At 46.0% G+C, this 19263-nt stretch overlaps 2 protein-coding genes across 2 annotated transcripts; one reads left to right on the forward strand and one right to left on the reverse strand.

Moving 5' to 3' along the window:
* The first annotated feature begins 522 nt into the window (after window positions 1-522).
* fez1 (fasciculation and elongation protein zeta 1 (zygin I)) lies at window positions 523-8350 on the forward strand. Its single transcript, XM_068744158.1, has 9 exons — window positions 523-848; window positions 3126-3207; window positions 4452-4538; window positions 5058-5223; window positions 5880-6172; window positions 7085-7165; window positions 7519-7594; window positions 8114-8179; window positions 8262-8350. The coding sequence occupies exons 1-9, from the start codon at window positions 523-525 to the stop codon at window positions 8276-8278; spliced, it is 1194 nt and encodes a 397-aa protein (XP_068600259.1). The 3' UTR covers window positions 8279-8350.
* A 2889-nt stretch (window positions 8351-11239) lies between these two features.
* On the reverse strand, window positions 11240-14548 carry esama (endothelial cell adhesion molecule a). Its single transcript, XM_068744908.1, has 6 exons — window positions 14399-14548; window positions 13277-13478; window positions 13020-13175; window positions 12447-12569; window positions 12189-12327; window positions 11240-11756 (listed from the first exon to the last, which is right to left on the reverse strand). The coding sequence occupies exons 1-6, from the start codon at window positions 14546-14548 to the stop codon at window positions 11240-11242; spliced, it is 1287 nt and encodes a 428-aa protein (XP_068601009.1).
* Window positions 14549-19263: the final 4715 nt, after the last annotated feature.

Consider the following 19263-nt stretch of genomic DNA (forward strand, 5'->3'; position numbering starts at 1 on the left):
CGCACTAAATGCACTAAAACACTAACCTAGAAAAGCAGAACTGTGAACCTTTTGTTTTTATTCTTGCTTTGGCTCTTTTGTCCAGGATCTGCTAAATGCCCCCCCACTGATGTAAAATCAAAAATCATCTCAAAAGATTTCTTTTACGATAACGAGATTCTCCATATTTCTTTGGCCTCCAAACATTCAAATAAAGCCCCTTCCTCTATTATGGCTCCCATAATTTCACGCCCTCATCAGTTAAATCCCAGAAGTAGAACTCAATTAACTGGGTTTGACTGGGAACGCCGACTGCTCGGGCTCCCTTTGGGACCTGGTCCCCTTCTGGCCCATCAGCCTCCACCTCCTCTTTGTCTAGACTACATGGTGCCTTTCCACCTGAGGTGGGGCCAGATAGATGGGGGGGGGGGGGGGGGGCAGACACAGAGCATGGTGCTTTGTCTCTTGCTGCCTTTCTTCTTGCTCGTGGTGCATTAAACACTAAACCAGCACTGCTCTGTCTGCTCAGGGTTCTCAGACACCATGGAGGCCCCTCTCGTGTGCCTGGACGAGGAGTTCGATGACCTCCGCCCGTGCCACATGGACGAGCTCGACCACCCAGCGCTCAACCACTCCTCCTACTCCACCACCACCACCGTGCCCCTGGCCTCCATCAGCCGCGAGGACTTCTCCGAGCTGGAGAACTTCTCGGAGATGATGAGCTTCAAATCGATGGAGGATCTGGTCAACGAGTTCGACGAGAAGCTCAACGTCTGCTTCCACAATTACAACACCAAGACGGAGGGCCTGGCGCCAATACGCAACCAGTCGCACAACCAGGAGGACGAGGAGCAGCTGCAGGATGAAGAGTGAGTGAACGTGGCTGCAGTGATGGAGCCCAGTCCAACTAGTGCTAAAAAGAAAATGTGTTAAACTGGACCGAGTGAAATCCTCCATCATAGATAAACTAAAAATACTGGAAATACTTCTTAATTAGACTTTGTGGTAAAAACAGTGGATCAGCGACCACAGCAGGTCAGGCATCGCAGCATCCGTCCAATCAGGCGGCAGCAACTCCAGCTCCAGCACCACATTCTGGCTGAGTGCTGAAGTATTGTTGTTGTTTTTCCCCCTGTTGGTTCCGCTCTGTCTCCCCCCCCCCCCCCCCCCAGCTGACTCCCTGATGCTGCTTCTCTTTGCAGTATGAACACACACTCTGGACTCGCACTGCGTCGTCATGAATCATGACGGAAGCATCCTGAGTGAAGGTCACATTTGTTGACTCCCATCATTTAAACTGGCGTTTAAAGTGTTTAAATGACCTTTGACATTAGTTGGACGTGTTCTGAAAATGCTCCATTTGGGTGGAAGGAATGAGCAAATCTGTGTAAATATAATTTTTTTTGTCTCATTGGTCCCCCTCCATGTCAATTGCAAAAAGATCCCTGCCAATCATATGATTTCAAGAGATTTCTTCAGATCTTAGATCCTAATCTCGTTGTATATTCCTAATCTCGTTGTATATCCACTATGCAATGACGATAAATGCGTTCTATTCTATTTCTAGATATTGAAAACAAGTAAAAGACAAAGTCAAACCCCTCCGAGAACCTTTTGTTGTGCTTCGGTATGTAGGACAAGTCTCCGTTAGAGCCACACACACTTCTACAGACACGCTGAAACAACCGTGTAAATCTGGCGCCTTGTTAAAAACAGTCTGTCGTGTTTCTGCCGTAATCCCCGTGTCTGATGGAGAGCTGGAATATTAAACAGAATGACTTCCGTTCAGTGGCTGCAGGCCAACAGACGCAGCAGGACAGCTTGGAGTTCCAGGCCCTGCTGGCGGGCGGGGCCGTGTCCATCATGTGTCCGGCGGGCTGCTGCTGTGGTCAGGACGGATTAATTAGGTGGATTATTTATGCTTGGCTAAAGAGATGATGAAAAAAACAAAAAACCCAAATCAAACCCCGACAAGAAAACCGGTAAAGCGTTGCAGCCAGAAGAGCGATCCAGTCAGACTGAAGTCAAACGTGGACAGAACAGAAAGATTCGCAGCAAATTCTGAGATTCCGTTTTGGATTAAATTTGTTTTTCATGTGGAAACTAGAAAAGTACTCAGAGAGCGCAGACCTCCTCCAAGCAGCTCGTTCCCCTCAATTGGATTTACACCGTCCACATGGTGATCTGGATCAGCACCAAAAGGGTCTAGATCGTTCTTGGTATGCAACCATGAAAAGTTAAAGTGAATCAGAGCTGATGTGTATTTTTAACTGATTTTTGAATCCATAAACGGATTTTAATGTTACCCCCCCTTGGCGGTGCCCCAGTCTGCACGCCCATCTAAGAGGTTTTCTTTTACTCTTGGTCAGACTTCCAGCTCGGAGTTTGTGCTGTTTGCTTTCTGCACATTGAGCTAAGCTAACTGACTGCTGGCTGCAGCTTCACGCGAAGCTTATGCGTGTTACTAATCTTCTCATCCAACTCTTGGCAGTAAAATGTGTTTTTGGGCCAGTGGTTCTTTGGCCATGTTTGTAAAAGCTGCTGTTTCTACGGGGAAAATGTTTCATTGCTAATCCGTGTTATTCGCAGTGATTAATGCTGCTTATATAATATATTTTCATTCAGGGGTTAAGGGCACTGGGGCTGTCGCATGGCTCGCAGGCTGGCTGGTGAGGTCATCTGTTAGCTGAATGATGCCCTCTGTCTGGCTGTAGGCAGCTGCCCCCCCCTAAGGGGCAGGGCAACATGCCTGATGCAACCTCCGAGTGCAGTGGGAAAAGGACAAAGGAGACCTCTCTCGGTTTGAGGTCACTCCTCAGACCGGGATACAATGATGTGAGGAGTGATCTGGACTTCTCCTCAGGACAGAGGCTGCTTCTGCACTGACCATCATTTGAGTTGCAGGCTGCTGAAGACAGGCTGAGTAGACTTGTGGGAGTACGAGGGTTTAAACCCAGGGAGATAAAACACACCAAACCATATTTAATGCTCTTATATAACTTTTTAATGACACTGTGTGTCATTACGCCTCCTTTAAATAGCACATAGCCCTCAGAGCTAAGACAAAAATAATGCTTTGATGTTTTTTTCCCTTTCTTGTGGTTCTTGAAGGTTTCATGCGTGTGTTTGTGTGTGTTTCTTTCCAGTGTGTGGGATGCTCTAACTGACAACTACATCTCCACCTGGGACGACCCAGAGGGACTCAACGGCAACATGTCTGACCAGGAGGTACGCGTCGCTCTGCGTCTTTTTGTTGGGTTTAAATCTGTGTGAGACAATTAGCAGAATGTCAAATATTTTATTTAGTTTAAATGGGGAAATTAATTGTTTTCTGTGTGCGTGTGTGTGATGGATGAATGACTTGAGTTTCGATTTACACATTATATGCCCAAATGAGCAGTTTTATTCAATTTGGTTAGAAGTGTGACCCTAAAACTCACAAAAAACACTTTTTTTTTCTCATTTGTGGCGTGACAGACACTACCGTTCAAAAGTTTGGGGTCACTTTCCTTAAAATGTCCTTATTTTTGAAAGAAAACCACTTTTTGTTTTTCTCAATGATAACTTTAAACTAATCAGAAATCCGCTCTATACGTTGCTTAATGTGATAATCGACTATTCCAGCTGCAAATGTCTGGTTTTTGGTGCAATATATAGGTGTATAGAGGCTGGTTTCCAGCAACCATTGCATCCGAAGGCTAATGGATGATTAGAAAACTCTTGAGCAATCATGTTGGCACAGCTGAAACCAGTTTAGCTGCTTAGCGAGGCTATGAAACCAACCTTCCTTTGTCCGCTGGGTGACCTACGGTTGCCAACTTGAGAATGAAGAAATAAGGGACACTATGAGAGGAGCCGTTCTTGGTATCTTTGTACACGAACCATGAAAAGTAAAAGTGAATCAGAGTTGATGTGTATTTTTAAACTGATTTTTGAATTAAAAAATGGGGTCTTCAACGTTAAAATGTATTTTTTTTTCCTAACGTCATTCTGGATCCAATCCAGATGAAATTCGGCAGTGAGATAAAGGCCCCCATCCTGCATGACTGTGTCAAATGTCCTAAACATTGTTTTCAATATTCAGCCAAGATATTGAGGAACAAATTTGAAGCTCTATTGACTGCAATGCTACAGAAAACTTCAAACTGATCCACAATCAAGGATCTCTTCTGGATCATCCGTCAAACATTTAATCATCTGTTCCTGCACATTCCCAACATTTCCTGCATATTTCATCAAGATAATGTTTTGAGTTATCTTGCTAACAGACGGACGGACAGACAAACGCCGGCAATAACATAACCCCCGCCTCGGCCGCGGATGTAAATTAACATTTAATCTCACGTATCGTTTCCTGCACTTTTTGTTTTGGTCATTAATGAGAGTGTCAAAGCCCACTCATTGTGGTGACAGTTTATCATCACGTAGCCGTTAATGTGTCGTTTGGTTCTCGTGTTCTATCTATCATTCAGACTCACGAGAAAGAGGAGGAGGAGATGAATGAGAAGAATGACAATTCCAACTGTCTGAATGACGAGCCTCTCATTTCAGCTGATCAGGTTTGGCTGTGTGAATGCGTGTGTGTGTGTGTGTGTGTGTGTGAATGCGTGGGATGATTGATAAAAATAATATAGCTGTACATTGATAAAATTAAAACCTTTGCAGATCAAGGCAAATTGCATAAATAAAAAAACGAACCCTAACCTGTTATTTCAACATTTCCTTAAATGCCAAAAAAATAAGTAAAAATGTCAAATCAAAATCTTATAAAAAAATTGTAATTAAGCAGATATTCTGTTCGGACAATCAGTAGGACTTTGAAGATCCATTCGACCTTCACACATTAAACGTTGCAGCCGGTTGAATTGGTCGAATTGATTGGTTCAATGGCCGCCTGGTGATAAGGAGCTCACGATGGTTGGATATCAAGGCATACGAAGACTCTAATCTTTTAGGCCTCTTGTCTAATGAGCAATGACGACACATGTTTGTGTCATCATCATCATAACAAGGTGAAACGGAAAATGCAAAGGACCAAGAATGGTCCCCTGATGAACCCCTCTCTCTCTCTCTATCAGGTCATTGAGCAAATTGCGGAGATGATGGAGAACTCTCCGGATCCTGGTGAAACTGAGGAGGAGGACGATGAGGAGAGCAGCCACTGCTCCTCCAGGACTAACCCCTCCCTGCTGGAGGAGATCCGGCGACTGTCTCAGGCCTCCAACAATAACTGCTCCTATGAAGGTCAAACTGGAAATGAATTCAATCAAACACTTTTAACTATTGAAGTAACGCATCAAAATGTAGGCGGCACCTGTCCTTCTGTTGCTGCCTTTAAATTACAAGAAGAATACTGCACTCCTGACTTCATGAGTCAACGGCGCAGCCACTTTCCGGCGCCTCTTTATAGTAATGCGCCAGTAATGGACCTGACCGCACCTTATTGTAAGACCGGGACACTGATGGGTGGAGGTGCATTTGCTGCTTAAGCAGCATTTGCAATGGGCATGAAAATAAATGCTTCAAACGCTGCGGATAGCGCTTTGCTAGATTTAAAACAGAGCCCTGGATGTTCTTCAGGACTAAAATAAGATATCTGATAACAGGAGAGTCAGACATCTTCGTACAAGTTGCTGTTTACCCTCGTTTTCAGCCTTCAAAATGTATTCTTGCATGGAGATTAGAAAGATACGCCTCAGCGGGCACCAATAATTGTGTAGCAAGTATTTAGATAATACTCTGTGTAGCTATGCTGTTTTTAACAATAGTGTATTTTTTTTACTAGTGGGATGATATCAGAAGATGTAGATCCGGCTACCGGAGGGAAAAGATGATGTGATCTGATCAGTGTCTGAAATAAAAGGAACAAAATAAAAACAATTGTGAATCTGTCCCGGCAGGTCTCGATCTGATGCCCAGCTCGGCGCTGGCTGAGCTGCTGCAACGGGTGGAGGCCGCCATCCTCGAGTACTCAGAGGAGCTGGTCAGTGAGCTGGTCCGGCGTGAAGAGCTGGAGTTTGAGAAAGACGTGAAGAACACATTCATCACGGCCCTGATGGAGGTGCAGAACAGACAGAAGGAACAACGAGACAACAAGCGCCGGCGCCGGGACAAGAGCCTGAGCCTGCAGGGCGGATCTTTGACCGGAGAGAACACGGGCTCCACGGAGAAGACGGGGAGCATGCCTGTCAAGGTGAGACTGTCTGCATGCACAGGTTGTAAAATGGTCAAACACAAAGAGACGGAGATCAACTTCAACTTGGGAACAGACGCCTCGAGTTTTGACTCTTGCTTGACACAAATTGCTTTGTTTTCTGTAATAAACAACCTGAAAGCCTCTTTTTTTATGTCGAAAAATCAGCTTTTACGTGTAGATGACGCTACACGTTAAACGCATCTTCATTTCCACCGCCACAACCTCCCTTTGTGCCCTGGTAAAGCTTGTATACCGCATTTACGCCTTCCTTTTAAGAGGCGGACGAACCTGAAAAGCAGTCAGCAGGAAGGCCAGTCAATGCTGATCCTGTGAATGAGGGAAAGGTGAAACCAGAGCGTCTGACTTCTCTCCCGCTTCCCCCACCGTGTGAGCATATAATGAATCTCAGCTCCATTAGCCTCTGAAGGCTCTTCCAGGAAAGATCCTAAAGTGGATCCTCTCCATGCAGGAACGACCCGCTCCGGTGTTCTCCTAATGGATTTTCCCTCCATATGCAACGCAGCATCGGCGCTGTTATCTGGTGACTGTTGGCTACCTGAGGTTGCATCAAAGATGATGACGAGGCAAATTAATCTTAGAAAAGCACACGCAGAGCGCAGACCTCCGCCAAGCATCTCAGGAAATTCAGTGGCTCGACAGACTCAGAGATTCCCGCCCTACACGATTGTGTCAAATTCCATAAACGTCGGTCAATAATGACATTTCATCAAAGCTCGTCTCTAACCTTTTGAGTTATAGTTCTAAAAGTCAGACAAACAGAAGGACGGACAGATAAACGTCACCGCCTTGGTGGACATTATGATCTTTTAATTGATAATTAATTGTGTGTGTGTATGTGCGTGCGTGTGTGTGTGTGTGTGTGTGTGTGTGTGTGTGTGTGTCCTGCAGCGTTTCAGCATGGAGGGTCTGTCTAACATCCTGCAGACAGGCATCAGACAGACTTTTGGAAGTGCAGGGAATGATAAACAGGTGAGGTCAAAGACATAAACAGTAAACACATCAGCAATATTTATTTAATATACCTACATTTTAATATCTTGATATCATTTTCTGACGTGATTTAGACGTTGTATATAAATGTTTTTAATAATCATGTGTATCTTTTTTTTATTTTTATGATTACAAGAGATCACCAAGCTCAGAAACTAAACGTTACCAGGGATGCTTTCAGTCTCGAAGCTAAACTCGATGAAGCTAAGCTAAGCCTAACAGTCTGGAAAACTGATACCAAATCAATAGACATGAGTGTGGTATTGATAGCTGGTATGTGATCAATGCATCGACGAGGGACTGATACGTGTCATCAACCCATCTGTTTTCAGTATCTCAACACTGTTATTCCATACGAGAAGAAAGTCACCCCCCCATCTGTCGACGACCTGCAGATGCTCACGAAAAGTAAGCTTCCAATCAGATCAGCAGATCTAACGTGTGACCTCCAGATCATCAGATCTAACGTGTGACCTCTAGATCATCAGATCTAACGTGTGACCTCCAGATCATCAGATCTAACGTGTGACCTCTAGATCATCAGATCTAACGTGTGACCTGCAGATCAGCAGATCTAACGTGTGACCTGCAGATCAGCAGATCTAACGTGTGACTTGCAGATCAGCAGATCTAACGTGTGACCTCCAGATCATCAGATCTAACGTGTGACCTCTAGATCATCAGATCTAACGTGTGACCTCCAGATCATCAGATCTAACGTGTGACCTCCAGATCATCAGATCTAACGTGTGACCTCTAGATCATCAGATCTAACGTGTGACCTCCAGATCATCAGATCTAACGTGTGACCTGCAGATCAGCAGATCTAACGTGTGACCTGCAGATCAGCAGATCTAACGTGTGACCTCCAGATCATCAGATCTAACGTGTGACCTCCAGACTGACGCTTTTATTTGCCCCATCCAGTTCTTTCTGCCATGAAGGAGGACAGTGAGAAGGTTCCTACGCTGTTAACCGACTACATTCTAAAAGGTAAGTCTGGATCTTCATGCTTACTGGTAAATCCACTAATATTTTTATTTTAAATACAACCATTCACCGTTTGTCTCTCCAGTCCTGTGTCCTACCTAAAGCACTCCCAGGCCGGGGTGGGGGGGGCTTCGGCGTGCCAGAGTCGTAGCTGCCTCCGGCCCAAGCTGCATGACCCCCCCCCCCCCCCGTACCATTATGGACCGTGGATCCTCTCCCACCCAACTGATGTACTCACCTCAACTACTGCCTCTCGCTGAGCTCACCTCCTCCCGTCGCTGCACACTAAGCTCAGGCCCCCATCCGGGTAGATCCAGTGGGATTCACGGGACTTCACTGATGGCATGAAATGATATTAATAACACTTTGCTACAGGGATACGATGTTGTGTCTTTTGTTTTTTACTTTGTTCCCTCTAACAGCGTCACATCCACACACTGACTCTTGGGCGCCGCTTTGTTCATGGATCATCAGGACTAGACTAAAATAAATTAAACGCCATATTGCATCCACATCTCCCTGTACTGTATGAGATGAACGCAGCGACATGTTTGAACACAGAGCCGAGCGTCGCCGTCTTCTGCTTAGTACTGCAGCGCCTTGTAAAGAAACATGACTATTACAGTACTTTACATTTTCTTTGTATTTTTTTTTTTTGCTTCAGTAGTTCTCTCATAACTTATTTATTTATTTTAATTGAAATATTTAATATAATTTGTTCCTACATTTTTTCCATTACTGTACTGTGTTACGAAGGACAGATTTCTGTGCATTACACCAATTCAACCACAAGGAGGCGCATCGCTGGGATCCCCTGGATATAAAGGCGCGCATATTAGCATCTTTATTTCATTGCGCCGTAAACAATCGCTAATTGCAAATTCTAATAAACATTCTACCCTCATGATGTGTGCGTTTTCTTTTATTTTAGATTTTTTACTGTCTTTAGCGCTGTCACCTCACAGCATGTCCGTGTGACTTTTCTACGGTTTCCTCCCGCCTAAAAAAACCAAACATGAGATTTATGTCTATTGATTACTCTAAATTGTTTGTCTGTGTGTGGCCCCGGGATGCGCTGGCGACCCATTTGGGGTGTAGCCCCACCTCTCGCTCACAGCAAGTTGGGATAGGCTCCAAAAACTCAGTGACCTCTCCCTTGCTACACAATAAAGTTTAATCAAATACTGAAATCACTGCATAAATCTCTCTCTCTCTCTCTCTGCCCCAGCTAAGAATCATTTCTCTTTTAATTGAAAGTTTTACAAATGTTTACCGTGAACAGAGTTATGGAGGACACATGCACACGCTGCACATTCTCGTCTACATCACACAGTAGTTCTACAATCCTTCATGGCTGCAGGCAGAAAGCTTCACCCGTGTGCTCCGATGCAAACACATTCACCGTATAGAAATACAGGCTTGTCTCGGATACATTTTAGTCATCAGAATGCACACTTTGACTTTGAAAGAACGAGTCTCGGACTGGCTGCTTTGTCAACGCAGTGGCATTCAACTCTGATTCTAAAATATAAAGCAAATAGAAGCCTGGGAAAGTTTTGTGCTTCTCTGTGACGGGAATCATCCTGCAGGTAAAGGCAGTAGAGTGAGAATGAAGGGGCGTACTCCATTTACTTTGTATTAAGCATTAAATTTAGCATTCATGTTTACACGAGACTTGCTTTTGGAATCAGTGTTTTATTAAGTTCAATCTATTAAAAGTATTTCTTTGTCAGCTTCCGACTGGGAATCTTTGACAGCTGTATAAAATAAAACATCAATTTTAACAAAATGATCAAAGCGTCAAAGACTTGCAAAGACATTACAGCAGGAAGGATAGAAGCCTCCCATTACATGCAATGATTTTATTTTATTTTCTATAATGCATGTAGCTTGAGACTATAGATAAAGTAAAAAAAAAATACATTGACGTTTAAAAGAAACATTTACTAAGGGTGTAAATAAAATAAAACCTTTTCAAATCAGGTGGCTCGGTGGCGCAGTGGTAAGCACTGTTGCCTCACAGCGAGATGGTCGCAGGTTCGTCTCCGGCTTGTGGCCATTCTGTGAGGAGTTTGCATGTTCTCCCCGTGTCTGCGTGGGTTCTCTCCGGGTTCTCCGGCTTCCTCCCACCACCAAAGACATGCAGCCTAGGCTGATTGGTGACACTAAATTGCCCGTAGGTGTGAGTGTGTGTGTGGCTGGTTGTATGTCTCCGTGTTGCCCTGCGATGAACTGGCGGCTTGTCCAGGGTGTCCCCTGCCTCTCGCCCATTGACTGCTGGGATTGGCTCCAGCTTGGCCCGCGACCCGATAGCGGATTAAGCGGTTAGAAAATGAAAAAAAAAAAAAGAATTTCAAATCAGCCTGGAGCATCCGATGGAAATCGGCCGCCGACGGGCTCATGTCATGTTTGCATTTGCAGTCTTACATTTCAAAACTAGTCTCAATCTGCTCAACAAGGTTTATTCCAGGGTTCCCCATTTGGCATGAACTGCATGAGTCCCCCTCTAACATATAAAGCGAGCGTGTTGATGGGAGGGATGTGCTGCAGATCGGATGTCTTTGGTTCGGAGCCCTGCAGTGTCCATGGCGGACCTACGCTCACCGAAACGCTCCGCTGTATGCAGCACGTTTAAAAATAAATATCATATTTAAATTTCCAATGACGCAGGCAACGTTAAATTATAACAGCTGAGTGTGGAAAAGCAAAGTCGTCGTCAGTTACAGCGAATCGGCGTTTCAAGAACTGAGTCAAACAGAAGTAAAGGCGGGAGGAAGGACTGTTAGTCTGCTCTGAGCATTAGGGTTAGGGCTAACCATAATTCCTCACTGATGAGCTGTTAATGTTCAAAAAGGTGAAGCAGGAAATAAAATCTACACTTTAAAAAGTAAAAAAAAGAGAGGCTAAATCATATCAAGTCATATCTATACACAGTTTGAAGTGTATACAGAGTATACAGATATAAAACACGTTCAAATACTTAAGGAAAGTAAACAAAGTCTCGTCTCCCGGAGTTCTTTGCTAAATAGTCATTTGTGTTCCCTCTTTATGCAAACCGCGGCGTTACACCAGCGATCCCGCCTGGTTCTGTGCAGGCACCATGATGGGCACCCCTCCCATGCGGGCAATGTTGGAGGCTGTGACCGTGGCGGTGGGCAGCGGTGGCGGGGAGGGGGTGGCTGTATGGCTGTATGTCTGCGGCAGCGCCTGGGCCTGGGGCAGCTGGCCGTAGCGCTCGGGTCTCGGTAGGGAGCTCCCATTGGTGCTGGCCTCGGAGGAGGCGGGCTGTCCACGCGGGAGGGTGGCGTTGTTGTTGTAGCTGTAATGCGTGGGCGTGGGCGCTCTGTGGTGATCGGACGGCCGGTAGCCCGTCGTGCTGCCCGTGGCTGTGATGATGGAGGCCGTGTCTGAGGGGGGGCGCTGGGGATACTGCTGCAGGTGGTGGTTGTTGTGGTGCTGGGGGGGCTCTTTGTGGTGTGGGCTGGAGGCGATGGAGGACAGGGTGCCGTTCTTAGAGATGATGTCTGAACCCATGCCACTCCGAGCCCAGGACACACGTTTGGGAGCCTGAGCGTCCTCCCTGGAGACGGACAAACACGCAAAGTACACCATTAAGCATGTTAGCATGTTAGCATCGAGGTCAAATATATGACGTCTGAATATCAAGACTGTGGCAGTGCCGCACCCTCTTTATTTTTGCCTCCTCCTATCTGTCCTTCTCATTTCCCAATCCAACCAGTCCAGACAGATGGCCAGCCACTATGATTCTTTGGCTCTGTTCAAGGTTTCTGCCTGTTAAAGGGAAGTGTTTCCTTGTGCTTAAGCTTGTGGGACAAGTTGGGTTCTGTCTTTCCCTGCCTGTCTTTCACTGATAACCTGAAAAATGTCTTGCGCTAACTTTCTGTTTTGATCTGGCGCGATAGAAATAAAAATGAACGTAATTGACGTACTTTTAATTCTGTAGTATTCTTTAAATGTAATTATACTGGACTTGGAAGTCACGTCAGCTCACTTGATTTCGTTGGCCATGTCGTCCTCGTTGTCTCGCCGCCTCTTCAGCACAAAATATAAACAGATGAAGAAGACGAGGAGGACGATGAAGCCAGCAATCGAGCCCACCACTGCGCCGACAATCACCCCGACTTTAGCGGCTGCAGGAGGAATTATGGGACTCGTGTTACATCTACATCGTAATACAGCTGCTGTAATAAACATGGAAGCAGGGAACACGCGTGTGTGTGTGCGTGTGTGTGCGTGCGTGTTGCCGTACAGCCTCTGATAGCCAGGCTGATGGAGCAGCTCTCCGATCCGGCTGAGTTGCTGGCCGTGCACATGTACTTCCCTGACATGTTACTGCTCAGGTTGCTCAGCCTCAGAATTCCCGTCTTCTCGTCTGAAGGAGTGAGAACACAAATAATTACAGCCTACAAAATAAAAGCATTTCAACATGAAGAAGGTCATTAGGAAATGCATTCAGTCATTCGCTGTCCTGCAGAGAGCGATGATCCTCCATCCATCCATCCATCCGTCCATCCATCCGTCCGTCCATCCGTCCATCAGAGTCGTTGAAAGTGTGATTTTAAATTAATACTGACGTCAATGTGAATCTAATTGCTAAAGGTTTGTTTTCATGGTTAAGGAATCTAAAAATAAAGAAAAAACAATAGCCCGTTGCGCCTATATATGCGCTCGGGCCTAATAAATGTAGGACCATTATTTTTGGTGTAAATCACAATAGAGGGAGGGACTGAGATGCTTGGTGGAGGTCTGTGCTCCCCGAGTACTTATCTAATTGTCCATGCTGCAGAATATAAAGACGATCAGGCTCTGGTTATCCACTCACTCAGGAACGGGGGGAAGAAGACCTCCGAGGTGGGGCTGGTTTTGCTCCACTTGTATAAAGGAACAGGCTTCCCAGCGCTGGACGTGCAGCTCAGAGTCACGTTCCCTTTCTGAACAGCCGTCCCCGACAGCGAGCACTTGGGGACAGCAGGAGGAACTGAGACGAGGGGAATTTCAAAAAAAATGATCATTTTATGAGCTCATGCATTCGTTGGCACCAATGCAGCGCAGGGATGTGGTTGCCGGTTCGATTCTCACCCCTCACATCCAGACTGAGCTCCGCCGTGAGGCCAGAGTTCCCTGGAATGATGATCTGGCAGAGGTAGCGGCCCGAGTCGGACTCCTGGGTGTTGTTGATGAACAGCGAGACGTTGTGCGACGGCATGCTGTTGGTGAAACCGACACGGCCCCTGAACTGGGAGCTGCCCAAACTCATGGAGCCTTTGGTGTAGGAGATGATCTAGAAGAGGAGAAGAGCGCCTGTCAGATCCATCCATCCATTTTCCTGTCGACAAGTCGACCTCGATCGTCTCGTCTTGTGGGTCAGGGGCGATGCCGGAGTTTATCCCGGCTGGCTATACACGAGAGAGGCCAGGTACACCCCGGACACGTCGCCAGCGCATGATAGACGTGAGACGCAACCTGAACTAGTGATGCCAGAACTCGATGGACACATCTACGCTTGGCTTTCGGGCAGCGACAGTTTGTTCTTTCCATTCATCTTTCTGGCCCTAAATGAAAGCAGAGCGATAAACCGAGTGTTTGTTCAGGCAAACAAAGCCTCGCCTTTAACCATCCGTGTCTTTCTCGCTGCTCTGACTGCAGTTTTCCTCTTTTCCTTTCGACGGCGATCCTCTTCTGGGTCGTCCATCTGCACGGCCCAATAATCTGACCTCGGCTGATATGTAAGCTGAGCCGCTGCCAGGTCTCTGGATGATGTGTAATAAAGCAACACAGATCTGAACAGGGAGGTTTCAGCCGGACGCATTATGTAACCCCCCCCCCCCCCCCCCCCCACTGCTGCTTTTAATGTTGTACCGCAACAATGATTTCATAAATACTTTAAATTTGTATTTAGGGTATGTTTTCCTGATATATAAAACGAGTAATACATGATTACAGTGTTTGCCTAGATTCTTTAAGCTTTTTTTTTTTTTGGTCTTGAATTAATCCCTAAAGGTATACAAAAGCAACGCTTTGCCAGATTAACTGTATAAGAGCAGGCAGACACCCCTGTAGCCATAATCCCAGATATAATAGTCACAGAAGAATTCAAATGTAATGAAGATGTGATATATGCCCTGTATATTTAGCAAAATATATAATAAGCAACTATTAAGAGTTTACATATATGGATCAATCTCTCATCTGCTTTCTTACCAGCTGCGTGTTGTTGGAGACAAAGTTCCAGAGGACGGTGTTGGTACTCAGGTCCTGGCCTGGGATCGTCCTATAGGAGGCCTGCAGCACTATCATCCGACCCTTGATCACGTCGATATTTGTGTAAGGCATCTCGATTTGGGCCCACATGCCTGTAAGGAGGAAGAAGAGAACGTGAAAACGTGAGTCCATATCCAAAACACGACTCTTAACCAAGCTTTGACGCTCTGGCGTGAATAATGAAAAGCAGTTGATCGTTTCCTACCAACCAGAGCTGGGATAATATCCATGCACTCGTCTTCACACTGTTGATGTACGTCAACAAAGCTACAGACTGACCCAGAAGCAGCTCAGTCAGGACCGATCACTATTCATCTCTACAAGATTTGTTGTGAGGAAATCACGTGGGGCTTCATGTGACGTCGGCATGTGCCGTTAATGCCCCAGAGTGATGCTGGAAGGGTCTGATCTCAGAAGGCATGTAAACACGCATGCGTGTTGTGTGCAAAGTCCAAACCAGTGATTTCAGAAGGCCTTTAAGAGCCTTCAACATCCTGCTGCTTTACTGGATCCATCGTACTTCAGAAATAAACATGAATATATCCCCGGGATTTATAGAAACTGAGATTCTTACATGATTATTATGTGCTGAAAAAAAATCTGTTATCAAATGGGCCAAAAAAATGAAATAAAATCACATCTCCAAAATCATAGAGATATTCTACAAGCTAATAATTAGAGAAAAGTTACTTTAATTAGATTTAGCTCAGATTTAATTCCGATATTAACCACATAAATTCCTTCATTCATGTGAGATGTGAACGCAAAATGCGTTTGAAGCTGTTCTCTGACCCTTTGGGTGTATTTTGTGCCAACGGCCAGTGGGGGGCAGCAAAGAGCCAAAACGCTCCTTGTAGGAAAACAACATGGGACGCAGGTTTCAGGTTTCATGTTGAACAACATGACAAAGATGACGTCAGACAGCACCTGAGTGTCCGCTGATGCCCATTGGCTCATTATTATGATGTTTACTTTACACTGATGGGAATCAAAAGGAGACACTGCAACACGTACACAGGTGATATTGATCAGTGATGAGGTATCGATTTGCTCCGCGTTGGAGCGTGAAAGCTGCCAGCGCATCTTTAAAAATTGATACGGTTTCTTTGTGTGTGACAATCAATTCTATTGAGGTGACCTTCTACGACTACGTCCACAAATGAAGGAGAATCGCCCACTTAGACGCACAAAATCTTCACCTGCGGCGCTTCCCTTTTCAGATAGTCAGTTACATGGAATCATTGATTAATCAAACATGTTCCTCGCTCACTTTGGTGGAAAAGACCATGGCTCTCAAACGCCGGCCCTGTTTGTGACCTCACGAGCATCGCTGGCAGGGGTCGTCCAGACGCCGACATCTCATTGGACACAATGGGACAAAGCTCCTCATTAGTAAGGATGGGCCACTCCTCGTGATTTAGCGCAATCAGACATGTCTTTTTTTTTTTAAGTGAAAATCTTGCCAAGTGCTGCTTTAAGAAGATTCCCTGACATAAATCCTCCCCGATTCTGATGAGAGTGCGTCCCGCTGGAGGACAGGATAAATGGATGCATGGAGGGACAAAGAAACGGAGGGATAAATAAAATAACGACGGCCACGGGGATCATGTTCATAACGCTCACGCGTCCTTCTTCATTGTTCAGTGAGGCCTAATCGTTTGGTCGGAAATCTCCTCCGCAGGTTTCAAGGTGATTGGCTTTAATATGAAAAACTCACTTTCCCATGTTTCTACACTATTATGGTGATTATCAACCCCAAAACAGATAAATAAAGCATCAAGTCAATTCTTCCTAGTTAGCATTGTTAGTTAGTTAGTTGCTGCCACACATACAGTGGTCGGGCTTGTAGATTTATGTATCTCGTAGAGAGGCCTGCTGGCCGTGGCAGGGGTAATTAATCTCTATTTGCCCTTGTGGCTGGGATACAAGGTGAAACTATTGTGTTTAATGTGCCTGGATTTTACAACCTGACATAGAAGCTGTATGGAAAAAGGCCAGTCTCAATCAGTGTGTGTGTGTGTGCGTGTCTGAATCTAATTACAGGAAACACTTCCACAGGCGTCGCTGTCGATAAAGCTGGGTGGAGTCGGTCGTCACTTCCTCCGACAGCCTTATCAGCTCCTCTGGGCAAATTGTTCAAATGTGTAAAGGTGGAGAAACGTGGGACCGTGACAGGTAAAGCTCTCAGGAGAGACCCGACTTTACGAGAGTTTATTTTAGGACAGCGCGATGAGAGGAGGATCGAGGCGGTGCAATCTGGACGATCAGCAGTCATTTCAAAGATGTCTCCGCGGAGGACTTCGTCTCTCTGGAGGCTGGGCGGAGACGCGCCGCTGAGCTGGAGATAAACCCCTGGATCCACTTGTGGGACGACAAGATCTTACTTTGGGCTTGCAGGTCCTCCTCATCGTGACATGCTTGCACCCACCAGGGGTCGGGCCCGATAGAAAAGCAAGATGGGCGTCTTGCTTGGGAAGAATGGGAGAACACGGACAGAACCCGCTCAGACACGGGGAACACTCCTCACAGAAAGGCCCCCACAAGTTGGATTTGAACCTGTGACCTTCTTGCTGTGAGGCGCTAACCACTGCGCCCTAACCCACGAGACACGGACGACTGTGTTTTCCACGCGTTAAACCTGCACAGTAACAAAAATCTCTTTCGTATTCGGGAGTGAATTATTTAGCGACGCACCTAACATGAAACATTTACAGCTTCATGTTCATCTCTGATATCCGACGTGTAAAAACATGCACATGCAATGCATGAATATTTAATTACAGTCAAGTCCTTTCTACGGATGCGACTCAGATAAATAAAATAAACTGTTTAAAAATTAGTGGATATTAAAATAATTTAATTCAGCAGCAAGCCTTGTAAAGGTTTGTCCGACATGCTTTTAATTTGTTTTCTATTGAAACTGAACCAGCCAGTCGAGTGAACGTTATTAACAACCTGATTCTTGTTCACTGAAACAGAAGCGCTGACATCTTGACGCGCCGGTTACCGATCCGAGGCGCCTTCATCGGGTTCAGCATTAGCAGCGCATTTACATCCCGACAGGACAGTCGGCTGACAGAAGCATGTTATCGTGAATAAGAAATAAGAGAGAAGTCGGAGACGAGGAAAAGGATGCATTCCTGACATGCAGTCAAATCATCGTCTACTTTAAAATCACTGAGCAAAAACTGAGGCTCCCTTCTGCCTGATGCCAGCAGGCCTTCAGCGCAGCAACCAATCCAGCAGCCTTAGTAAGCAACGGTAGTAGCGACCATTAATTATTAGTATTATTATATAAATGCATGTATCAAGAGGTTCCCAAAAGATTAAACGATGCAACAATACACTGGGAAAGGAAATCCAAAAGAGTAAAATAAAATATGGAATAATCATTAAAATCACATTGAGAATCCGTAGAATATATAAAATCAGTGAAACGGCATTATTTAGAAGTAGTGCAGAAGCGAAATGAGTTTCAAGCCTTTCTCTGGAGCGAGTTGTTAAAGTGAAGAGAGAGAGAGAGAGAGAGGGGACAGCACAACAGCAACAGACACGAGGCGAGCTTCTCGTGCACCATGGCGGCTCGGGGCGAGCGACGGCGGCAGAGCTCATCATCTGATAACTCTGGCTTCCGTCCCTCGCAGTGTAATTAACGGAGAGACACCGCTGGGGGACGCCTGGAGAGGAGGACGTGCCATCTCTGGCTTTAAGCTGCAAAATGGCCCGCCACTCATCAGCTTGGTTAAGAGAGAGAGAGAGAGAGAGAGAGAGGGAGGGGGGAGCCGGGAGGGTCATTGGTGTGAGACGTCAGCTTGTTCCAGTAAGACTTTATGTTTTCATGCTTTTCCCACAAATCTGCAGCAGACATGGCTTCCCGGAATGCCACCAGTTTGAAAGGCTACAATTTGGATTTGAACCTGTCCACTTACTGCTGTGAGGCAACAGCGCGACCCGCTGCGCCACCGTACCGCCCCGTTGTCAGAAACAATGTCTTACAATTCCAATCCAGCCTTAAAGCTAGAAGTTCACGACATTTAAAAAAAACAACAACTTTGCTGTGCTGATTTTTAAAAAGACACAGGAGGAGGAGCAAAAATTCAAAAATCAAATCTGAGGCAAGGCCGACGCCCCTCGACGCACATACTCGTTTCCTCTGCATTGTGAGGGTGGGAACAGAGAGGAAAAAGCTGGGCTTCCTGATAGAGCTCGGTTCCAGGATTAGCCTGTTTGTCTTGGTCAGTAACGCTAAAGACAGGAAGTAGTGTCTGAAGCCTGAACACTGAACGACCAGCACATCCGGAAACGGACTCAGTGGACAGTTAAGGAATCACGTTCAAGTTCAAGCCGATAAATACTGAGAGCTACGCCAATGCCAATAACTGTAAACTGTCGACACTCACTGAGGAATGGACGTCTGTGGATGTACAGCGTCACGCACACGCACACACACGCACACACACACACACACACACACACAGAACGACTGCGTTGACACTGAGACTCTCGAGCCTTCGGCCTCAGAATCAATCTGAGCATCGTTTCTCCGCTTTAATCGAAGGGCGGGAAACATTACGGCGCGACGTGACGGCTGTGTCAGGGAAGACGGACGGGATCGTCTCCGGTGGCTCGTGGAAGAGATGCGGTTGCCATGGTTGGAGGCCGACAGGTGCGACCTGAGTGTAAACCAGCTTTCTATCCAGCAGCTCTGGAATCATCTCCCAATAAATAGCCTGCTCAGGGTTGTATTGAGGAATGACTTGGCGCCGCTGTTATTTATCCGCTATAATTTATTCGAGGCCGAAGCC

The sequence above is a fragment of the Brachionichthys hirsutus genome, chromosome 10 (assembly GCF_040956055.1).
Source record: "Brachionichthys hirsutus isolate HB-005 chromosome 10, CSIRO-AGI_Bhir_v1, whole genome shotgun sequence".
Classification (NCBI taxonomy): Eukaryota; Metazoa; Chordata; class Actinopteri; order Lophiiformes; family Brachionichthyidae; genus Brachionichthys; species Brachionichthys hirsutus.